The sequence below is a fragment of the Typha latifolia genome, chromosome 11 (assembly GCF_019914945.1).
Source record: "Typha latifolia isolate L0001 chromosome 11, TyphaL0001v2, whole genome shotgun sequence".
NCBI lineage: Eukaryota > Viridiplantae > Streptophyta > Magnoliopsida > Poales > Typhaceae > Typha > Typha latifolia.
In genome coordinates this window covers 2,196,965-2,208,087 of record NC_133096.1, presented here as the reverse complement: position 1 = coordinate 2,208,087, position 11,123 = coordinate 2,196,965, and the positions used below count along the sequence as shown (strand labels likewise).

The following is an 11,123-nucleotide window of genomic DNA, read 5'->3' as shown; positions in this document are numbered from 1 at the left end:
GATCATCGATTTATTAATTGATCAAGATCTTTCTTGGTCATTGTTGCATAGTGTTTGCATAGTGGAAGAAGCAATATATTATGTTATTTGGCTGATTGTTGCTGATGTTAAGCCCAACTTTATGCTTTTAGCACCCAAAGTGAAATAGGGTGGTTTCCTTTCTGCTTCAGTTTATAAGCAAGAAAAGCCTCTTGTTCTATCTATTGAGGAGGTCCTTCAAGCCGTTTAGATGTGGTTTAATGAGGTTTGTTTTCTATTGAACGTATTCTCAATTTCACTTTTCAGAAGCCTGTTCATATGATCCAAATTCTCCTCTTTAATAGGTTTTTCTGTTTGAAGATCTTTTTCCTTTTGAAATTTTGATGGTAATGATGCAATATTGTATACTTGTGTACCTTTCATTTGGTGAGCTACTTATTTGCCAACTCATTAAGATTAGTGCCTTCCCCTAAAGAGAAACTATTTCATGTTGATGACACTGAGGTCTATTGTATAAGTTCATTAGCTAACTCAATGAGTACGAGAACCAATATTTAGTTCCTACTAGTTCAGATATTACTTACAAATATGAGCTAGATTTTACGGATCATATTATCTGTGTTTATCATTCAGCTCCTACATTCTTGTAATTATCCTCCTGAACAATTCACCATCTAATGTAAACCATGACCCCTTTAGATTTTCAGCTACTTGTTAGATTCAATTGTTGGAGCAGCAACTATTTTGTCTGATTTATTCTGGTATCGAATTTGAGATGTCTTTTCCTTCCATCTCTTTTGCAAAGGTAGTAGTATTTCTACAACTCTGTATTTAGCTTCCATTAATTTCATTACTGATGTGCAAGGTTTTAAACCATGTATCCTAGTGATTGGTATGGAATTCTCTTCCCGTATTTCGTAGTAATTGATATATAGAGTAGCTACCTTTCCTCTTAATGGTGCAGTCATCTGTTAGGAAGCAACATAATGCTGGATATGATCACAAGGTTTTAATACTTTCATCAGTATATGTTAACTCTCTCTTTCTGCCTTTGGCACTTTGCTCCCATTATCTAATATTTTGCTTGCTTAATTTGTATAACACAAATGTACGTTCCTATTTTCAGCAATTTGAGGAGCAACAGACTCAAAAAGTTTAGTTGATAAAAAAAATCAAGGAGCATCTGGGACAAGCTGCAACTTTCCAACAACAAGTAGGTACCTCTTTAAATCAACATCTCTCTCTCCCAGGAAATATGTAGAGGCATCTTCTGCACCTCTAGTTTTGCCACCTCCAATTTTGCCATTAGGAGCATCTTCTGCACCTCTAATTTCGGTAGTCAGTCCCCTCTTTTGCCAAACCCAGTTGGTGCTCCAGGTAAATTTGAAACATTTACTTTTATCCTTTCATACTCTTATACATTTCTGTACCCTGTTACTTTTTGGGCACTTCGGTGTTTCCCTGTAAACTGATTACATAATTTACTCATTTATCTTGTATTCTGATCATTCCCCTGGGTCATACTACTAAAATTTATCTATTGAATGTCAAATATTAAGAATAACACATGATGGACCTCTAGATATTTTTAGTTAGCTGATACTTACATCATGATTTTGTCTATTTTATGCTTTTAGAAAATCAAAGCTAACAATATTACTGAGGAGCACTTATGCTGACTAGCCAAGACATGAGTAGAATTTTCTTACATCGGTAAAGCAACAGGCAATTGAAGGTCTATGATACTCTTTAAAGTTGACTTTAAATCTAAGTGCTTACTAGCCTTAGTTTAAGCTAAAAGGTATTAATATGATACCTTCAAGTCTTATTTATGTTGGTTTCAGCAAAAAGTGCAGTTTCATGGGAAACAAGTTGGTTTTGGCTAAATAAAGATAATTCAGACAGGTAAACTTATCCGAGCAGATAATGTCTGAATAATTTTAGTCACCCAAGGATGTTGGAGTCACTTTTCTTGGGATGTTTGCATCAAAACTTTGTATTGGAAAAATGTGTTCTTTGAAACTTTTGACCATTCTTTTAAAAACAACGGCCTTACTGCTTAGGTGTCCATCTTTGTTTTATTTGTCATGTTTATCGTAGATGTTCCTAGATTTGTGGATTTTAATAGCTTACTATGGTTCTTAACAATATGCAAATTATGTATCTTGTTGATTCTATGTGCTAATTTTAACTGTCTTTAAGTATTAGTTCTTTTTTCAAACTGCCTTGTTTTTTGGGCATCCATCCCACCCTATGCAATGGCGAGTGACTGAGTAATAAGTGGCCCCTATCTACCTGTATACTGCCTATAGTTTCTTAAAATCTTGCTCCTGATATAAATCAATATAGTACTAACGATCAATGGTTTTGGCTTAGAGGGATCTACATGTAGACAGCTAACTGGGCCCCTTAATGTTATGACTGAAATCATCATTCAGCATTGAACTCTGTCAAGCTTGTTCAGACCAAAATTGTGCTTGATCTGCATGAATATCATTGATGATGTCATTCATCCTCTGCTGAGAAAGACAGATTTCACCCATTTGAGTCTGAATGTGATCTAAATGCTTATGCAAAAATTGGAACTCTCCCTCAGGCTCATAGTCATGATCAGCAGACTGATATGAGGGATCATCAACATTTGTTACAGGAGTGGAGGACGTTACGAAGAACTAGGTTCTGAAGGTGACTTGTGTGCTTGACTGCCTTTGAAAGTGCTCTTGTCCCATGGCTTCAGAGATTTAAGTGTTTCTTCAGAAGAATTACATGTCAGATGGATTTCTATCAAGTTAGGGTGTTCGAATGCCTGTCGCAACATTCTAAAATATAAGGGCATGTTTTTTTGGATCCTTCTCATCCATGTCGGGACACAATTGCAAGAGAAAAAGAAAGGTTTTAAGTCATATCATTCGAAAGCCAACCTCTACGTTCGAACATTGTCGGGATTTTTTGCTAGCTTGGAGTAATTCATGGAATCTATTTTGAGGATCTTTTATCTTATTTGAAGGAGGTATTTAAGGGTAAAGGAAATCTAACCCTTGAACCCATAGGAGTGTCTGTCATTATCTTGTAGAGATTCAACTTAGATGGAGCTTTTCAAGGTCTTCATCTTTCACATCGTTTGTTCTCTAGATTGCAGACGACTTTGTCTTGAGGGTTTCAGAGACGATTAATCAATTTCAAGGGTTACAAAGATTGAAAACTTATTATAGAAGCAACGAATCGCAGAATCTAGTGAGAAAAACATTTCAAATAGAGTCGTGGATATCGAGGGTTATCTATTTGTAAGTCATTCTTGTAAAAATGTTACATTATTATTAGCAATTATTTTCACATAAAATCATTTGTGTCTTATAGGTATTCTTTATTATTCTGCATTTTTTAATATAGTAAGTAAGTGTGTATCAAGCTGTGACTAGGATATTTATTATTTTTCAAAGTGAAATAAAAGTTGATGTGATTTTTTAGCTTTTTGTCTGACAGTATACTATAACAACACAAGTCAAACAACATGCATTCAAAATGTATCTATTTCTGCATCAGGCATTGGGCAGAGGGGGAATGCCCCCATCTGCTAATTGTCAGTACGATGCGTGCGGAAGTGTTCATCTATGTTTTCAGTTCCGTAAACATTGAACTGTTCTTTTCTATTATTTTGCAGAATCAAGCATCTCTGGCAGAGCAATAGACTGGGAAAGCCTACCAACTAAGAGACAATTTAACGAAATAGGGCACAGATTCTTTTACTGAAGCCCTCCTGATGTATTTATCCCACTTTGAGATGCGGTACTGTCTAGATATGCAACATCTACCTTGAAAACCATTGTTTGATTTATTTATCCTACTTTGTTTTATCTAGAACAGATGCTATATACCAAAAGATGTCCATATGCTTTCAAGATGGTTTGAGGATATGCTTAGAAAGTATCAGTGTTGTTTTCTGAGAGGAGAGAATATAACCTGGAATTCAAACTTGAGAATACTAATACAACCAGAGCCTTCTATCTATGTATAGATGTTGTTTCTAATGGTCTCTAATAAATCCATTTCTTATGGCCTCATGCAGACAGATAGATTCTTGCAGAACATCAGAGTCTGGGGGAAGTCTCACTTGATCAACGATAGAGAAAGTTTCAACTTTGATTCGTTCAACAACCCTTCCTCCAAGCAGAGTTCAATGAATTTTCCAAAGGCATAGATCCCATCTCCTAGTTCTCGGGTTACTTCCAATACAACATCTGATGAGAAGAGAGAAGTTAACGTCAGCAACATGTTTGTATAATTGCAACACCGAAAGGAATATTTTTTGTACACTTTGGCAGATAAAAATTCTTGTTGTAGTTTGGGTGTATCTATTAGATTCTTAGGAGCAGTCATTTTCTTCATTTCCTCAAACTTTCAACCGAGCATTTTTGTGACATTTATGGAGGAAATACATTTCATACACATATCATTTAGTTTTCAGACTATGTAAAGTAACAGATTTCATTTTGTCTACGTCTAAATCATCGCACTTTTCATCGGCATTTTTCCTGTAGACATGTTACAGCACAAGAACACCAATAACACCAACTAAGAATACATCGCCATCGCGCAAACCATGTCTTCTCAAGTGTGAAATGAATCCTCACAATTTTCCTTCAACTATGTTTGAAAACAAAAGAAAAACAAACCTAATTTGACTAATATCAAGCAGACAGCATGATCCATTCCTTTGCCAAGATCATTTTCACATGTTAGCATCACATAGACTTTCCTTGATTCCTATAACATGAAACTGTGTAACTATGGTTTCCAATAGCCTAATTAACTCATAGATTCCTTAAACCCTAGGATGTCTGCTATAGAATGTCTCATTCTTTTCTCTTTTTTTGCAAATCATTTCACCAGCCACTGGTTGTCAAAACTTTGACAGCCCACAAAATTGATTGGTTGAGAATGATGGTTGGACTAATTGGTTGATGGCTATGTAACTGATCCATTTGCATATCTTACAGCTAAGCTTATGGAATTAATGTGACCTAGCAAGTGTCCAGCTTGCTCATGATATAGACCAAAGACAAAACATTGGTTGAGGATATCTTTTGTGCCTTCTTTGTTAGCAGGTCATTTTGCTTTGATGATCTCTTCAGTAATAAGGATACAACTGCATATATATATATATATACCATGGGGAAGACGGCAGAGTCCTAATCTAAGTGAAAGAGGATTTAATACAAACCTCAAAAGCTTAAAAACTACTAATTAAGTGAAGGGAAATGAATATGGAACAGATATTCGATATTTGATATATATAAATATATTTTATAAAGCATAAATAAATATAATGTTACTTAATTGATAGCATAATTAATGCTTATATATACATATAAATTGCATTCACATGAAAATACAATGAACAAGTTTACTCTCTGATTTGCTTTGTTTTCACCTCCTATCTAGATGGAAGGATAATTAAATCCAAACATAGTCTCAAAATAAATGGTTACGATGGAGCCACTGGACACTCTTGGGTGGTGCCTTGCAATATGTGTGTACCCTTTGAGCTTGATATAATATATTCTTACTATCTTGTTGATGATTGTCAAATTAATTGTTGGGTTTATTCAAAGATCAGCACCTAATCTCTCTCCATTTCATTTGTCAATCAGACTTGTAATCATTTTAAATGTCACTAAGAAAAGAAAGAAAGGAAAACTACTCCCATTAGGACCAACTTGTTACCCTAGCCCCCCTTAGCTACACAGCTCTTGTTGCTTTTGGATGGCAATGGCCAATGAGACTGCCTTTAGGGAGGGGGGTTAGGTTTGGACACAAAGCAATCCTATCATCAAGTGGGAAGAGAGTAGAGTAGAGAAGAGAAGAGAAGAGAAGAGAAGAGGAGAAGAGAAGAGAAGAGAAGAGAGGTCAATGTCCATCCATCCATCATTCCTGCTGATATTGGATTCCAATGCAATGACATCCTACCTACACCTGCATCAACCTCATCTGGAGTTCTCTCGTCCAGCAGCAAAAGGATTGGATTGAGATTTCTGAGGAGGGTCTTTCTCTTTCATGCATGTCAGCAGTGAGAGACCACAGAATAAAGGACTCCTGGACCTGGTCCTGTCCTTCACCCACCTTTGAATGCAACACTTCACCACTCCGACATTGATTACGACTTCACAAGCTCACACCCCAGGAGCTCCAATTCTGGTCCACTTTTGAGTAATTTGCATAAAAGAACCAACCTAATTGGTTTTCCTACATTCATATTTGTTTTTATTAAACTCACACACGCACATATATATATATATAACATCGTACGTTTTTGCTTTTATTATCGTTAGCACTCTAACGTATCTATCGTTACCATATAGATAAGTTAAATGAAATATACGTAAGTATTTGTCGTCGTTATTAGGTTAAATTTAACTCATGGTATTTCTTTTTATAAGGTTATCCAACTGTCTCTCTCTCTCTCTCTAACAAATGCTGAGATATATGAAATTGATAAGGATTGTATTCTTAATCCACTATTCATATTTATAGTTTTGAAATTTTTGTGGGAGTACTAATTTGGGAGATGCCCAAATGTAGCCCAACCACCGAATTTAATTAGATTGTAAGATAGAGGGAAGTAGACAAAGTTGATAAGTCAGCAGCTGGAATGCATCCAAAAGCTTAATTGGTGGAGAGAAACAGAAAGAATACAAACCAATGGAGGTTGGAGAGTGACAATCTTCTTAATTTGCTTACAGTAAGGTAAAGCTGGTTGGTGAATGGAGAGAAAGAAAAGAGTTAAATTAAATCTAAACTCTTTGAACCAGTTTTCATGTTCACATAAATCTTATTAACTTTTTATGGATCTTTGTCTTCCAAAATTAAAATAAAGAATATCATATGAATGTATGGAATCTCATTGCTCTATGCTCTATAAACTAAAATGTGACAAAAAAATAAATAATATTTTGAATGATATTTGTGCAAAAACAATAGATTTTGAAGACTATATCCTAAAAATTAGAGCTTCTGAGGGGGCATAAATGTTCCAAAGAAAAAAGAACACCTTTGAAGAATTGTGACTGACTGTTTTATTGGCAATGTGAGCCAACATACTAATCATGCCTAATTCTTCCTCTTCTTTTTTCCGACCACCATCCGCATTCTCGCATAATGATAAGATTTTGTCTGGAAGAGTTTACATTAGCCGTGGTCCCAATCTAACAAAAGAAAAAAGATTGAGAAAATTAAGATAAAATTGTTCGCAGAAATGTTCAAATAACACCCTATATATTGTAGTGATTCGTATGATTACCATCATAATTTTGAGCTATTTGTAATCCGATCCCTTAATTTTGGCCTACTTTTTATTTTATATAATACTCTTCTATATCTTTGACTAACTACACTTAACCCTAGACTATGATTTATTTAATTGTACGAATGTAATTACAAGAATAGCCTTAAGACACTTTTCTAACCTAATCCACACTAACCGAACTTTTTGTATTTTAAAAGGTAAACTTAGTGACCCAAAAGATCTCTAGTGTGCTATTAAAGTGTAAGGAAGAGATAAATTATAGATAGCTAAAAAGACGGGATGTTAATTACAAAATTACTAAGGGAAAAATATGAAAGTTAAGAAAAGGGAGGAGGATTTCTCAATCAACAACAGTGGATAATGACATGTGACCTTCCAAATGCCTTTACCTCAACAAGTTTGCTTTCAGACAAGAGAAAGCATTAGATTTGGTATTATAGTGACTGGAAAAGTAAAGGATGGCAAGAGTTAAATCCCCTAGATTAGGGAAATGAGAAAGGATTAGGTTTTGTTTTGTAACAGCAGTGTCTGTGAGCTGCTAATGCCTTCTATGCTGGAAGGAATATATCCACTCTGGAATCCACCCACTTTCCTCCTCTTTCTAGTGGGCTTGAAAGCTAAAATAGCAAGCACATAGGTATAAAACAATGAACTGTTTGCCTGCTTGATCCTTGTCAAACTTAATTTGCCAACCTGGTCATTTTTTGATGCTATTCTCTCTTAACAAAAGCACTGGTCTACAGCTTAGTTTGGTGCAAGAGGAATAAAGAATGGAGTTGATGATGTAAATTACTCAGGTTTGGTGGCTTATTCTCAGTATGTGTGTGTGTGTATATATATATATATATATATTGAAGAGAAGAGGTAGAGATTCTGTAACAATGTTTGACTCCACCTCAGACAAGTTTGAACTGAGAGGGTACAAAGGATTTCAGGACATGTCACAATCCATCTCTAGATTACAAGGAGATTTTGGTTGTTTCAGACAGCTGTTTGGAAAAGAAGGCATTCCCAATTTCTACAGAACAAGCAGTAACATATTTCATTAATCGATGACGAAGAACAATATCCTCATAATGATACAAAAGAACATTACAGTACTCAATTTTTTCCTCTTGTATTATACCCTCTGATATTAAAAACAACATCAGGGTAACAGATCTCTCCCACTCTTGTCCTCACCAAGTTGAGATCTTACATGTGGTGTTGAATTAATCTTTGCGAAATTATGTGCTCAGACCTAATGTTTGTTAGCCCAAAGAAGCTTCCTGTGCTGTTTAAAAGCATTGATCTCTCTATATACAAATGCTGCTTGTACTAAGCGATTTGAATGATTACCGTTCGATCTTCATGTGATTAGTTGGCGCTGGGTCTGCATCAAACATATAGAAAGTTGTCAACTTTCTTCTTTAACAATTTTAATTTTGACCACAAGATGAGTTTCAACCCAATTACCATAGGAATTCTGAGATGAGAATGCAGACTTCTGATTCTGCTCAAAGCCCATCTGAACAACACTCTGAAGGTCATCCTCCCAGAATGTCCCAAGCTGAAGAAATGGCATTTCTCTTGTTAAATTTCCATCAGTTTTACTCTTCTAAACAAGCCCTCTGCTAGCAAAGGGTATGATGTTATATTTACCTGAGAGATGGCATGGCCAAAACTGTCAAGAGGAGGTAGTTGCATACCAAGACTACGACAAAGCAACGCGTCTAATGGATTTAAGGAGCATTGGGTGTCTATTCCATTGGCCACGACGCTCGGGAGAGGGGTGACCACCTGAGGTTGTGGAGCAAATGGAAAAGCTGTGCTCACTGCCTCCAATGGGTAAACTGGCGGCGGCGCAGTCCTATGTGCTTGATGCATCTGCAAATGTTTACATTGAATAAAAATGTAAAGGAAACATACATTAAAATGCATATATGAAGTTTGATTTAGGGCGGGCGCTCAAAAATCGTACATCTTTCGCATGAAGATTATCCAAATTAAATTCAAGCCGAGGATTCACCGTCGCCAGCTTCATTGACAAGAACTGAAACAAGGAATGTGAATTTTAGGTGAAAACTTAAGGAGACGGAGGTTTAAACATTTGACAATCTATTTGCAGAAAACTGATCATACCTCAACTTGGCGCTGCAATGACTGCACATAGTTTATAATCTCATCGAGCATAACAGCTTTTCCCGTGACCTACGATACAAAAATGTGCGAATTGAAACCAATATAATCTAAAGAACTGGCATTGTAAAGCTTAATGAGAGCTTCTAGCTTGCAATGGGTAATCAACTGCTGCCATTACCTTATTGCAACCCGGAACAAGATCTTGCAAGAACTTCATTCTTTCGCTAATCTTCTCTCTTCTCACCTAGCAAATCAAGAGAAATGAGCATTAATTTAGATGCGAAGCCTAAAAACAAGGTATCAAATAGAAGGAGATAACAGAGTAAGTCTAATTTGCTTACTCTCTCAGCAAGGCTATGGCTATCAGTTGCTTGGCCTCTTCTTGCCCTGACATGGATATAGTCTTGCTTCGGAGGCTCAGAAGGCTTGGCATTGCTCTCCTTCTCCTTTCCCTGCTTCACATTCGCATCCCCGTTAATCTCTTCACTACCATTCTTCTCAGCCTTCGTCTCAACAGTAGCATTCTTTTCGCTTGCATCAAGTTTACTTCTTTTTGCTTTCAAATCCTCCTCAGACATCTGCAATACGGGAAAAAAAGAAATCCATAAAAAGCTTCGTAAATGGAAGATCGAATTATGAGCAAAAACAAACTTATAGACCCAATTGAGTTATACCTTTGAAGAATTAACCGCACAGGAGGATCGAGGAGCCTCCTTTTCTTTTCCCTTTGAAGCTGCCTTCCTTTTCCTTCCATTGGATGCCTCCGAGCTCGCCGGAATCCGATCAAACGCCGAAGAATCCTCTTGGGCACTGCTGAATTCACCATCCTCCGGCGTTGAAGACCCTGAAATCCTACTACCCAACTTGGATTTGATCTCCATCTCCAACTGGGGTTGTCCCTGGAGACCACCATATCCTTTTCCAAGAACGCAAGACAATCCTGCCGCCCTCTCCGCGAACCCAGGGTCAGCGGCGAAAGGCGAGATCGGTGGCATCGGATTAATCTTGGGAGGGGAACTGAGAGGCGTGCCATAGCAGGAATTATTCGCACTATGGTACCGAGAATTCGGCGAGATCTCGCCGGAGTTGCATATGCTCCCGAGCCGGCCGATGAGCTCGCGGAGGACGACGCCGCCGTCGGGACGATTCGAAGACCGGGACGACACAATGGAGCTCAGCGCCGACTCCATCGTCTGCTGCTGCTGCTCCCAATTGAGGTTGAAGTACGCCATGGAATTAGAACTCACCTCCAATGGCAGCTGGGCATTGGAAGCCTGCCAGTTTAGACCATCGTGGTTGCCGAAAAATGCTTCCTTTTCCATGAAAAAGTGTTGATTAAGGACGAACTGAAAGAGACCCAAAAGGGGAATGGAGGAGAGGAGTGAGAGCAGAGGGCCAAGGCGAGAGCTTTTTGAGGAGAGTGTGGTGGGGAAGGGAGAACGGAGGAGAAGAATAGGGGAGGAGTTGTTGACCTTTATATATATATATATATAACTATATATGTGAAAGTGGAAAAAAGGCTCGGAGATCGACGGAGATGAGATGCCGGGCCGTGGACGTTAAAAACCAGCCGTGTCCCCTCTGCTGCGGGAAAGGCTTTTTGGGATGGGTTTCAGCTTTTCTCTCCCAGAGAGAGAGAGAGAGAGAGAGAGAGAGAGAGAGAGAGAGGAGAGGGGGTGTGGTGGTGGGCTTTTAATTTAGCTTTGGGTGGCTCTCTTTC

General features: G+C 37.6%; 1 protein-coding gene across 2 annotated transcripts; it reads right to left on the bottom strand.

The window, feature by feature from the left end:
- Nucleotides 1-8,297: 8,297 nt before the first annotated feature.
- LOC140798319 (transcription factor bHLH62-like) lies at nucleotides 8,298-11,123 on the bottom strand. 2 transcript variants are annotated; one of them, XM_073152135.1, is made up of 8 exons: nucleotides 10,078-11,123; nucleotides 9,745-9,981; nucleotides 9,582-9,647; nucleotides 9,404-9,472; nucleotides 9,243-9,314; nucleotides 8,924-9,148; nucleotides 8,738-8,831; nucleotides 8,298-8,654 (listed from the first exon to the last, which is right to left on the bottom strand). In XM_073152135.1, exons 1-8 carry the CDS (start codon nucleotides 10,723-10,725, stop codon nucleotides 8,617-8,619), a joined length of 1,449 nt encoding a protein of 482 aa, XP_073008236.1. In that variant the 5' UTR covers nucleotides 10,726-11,123; the 3' UTR covers nucleotides 8,298-8,616. The 2 variants fall into 2 exon arrangements, with proteins under 2 accessions (XP_073008236.1, XP_073008237.1); XM_073152136.1 differs by lacking the exon at nucleotides 8,298-8,654 and having other exon boundaries at nucleotides 8,755-8,892; nucleotides 8,971-9,148.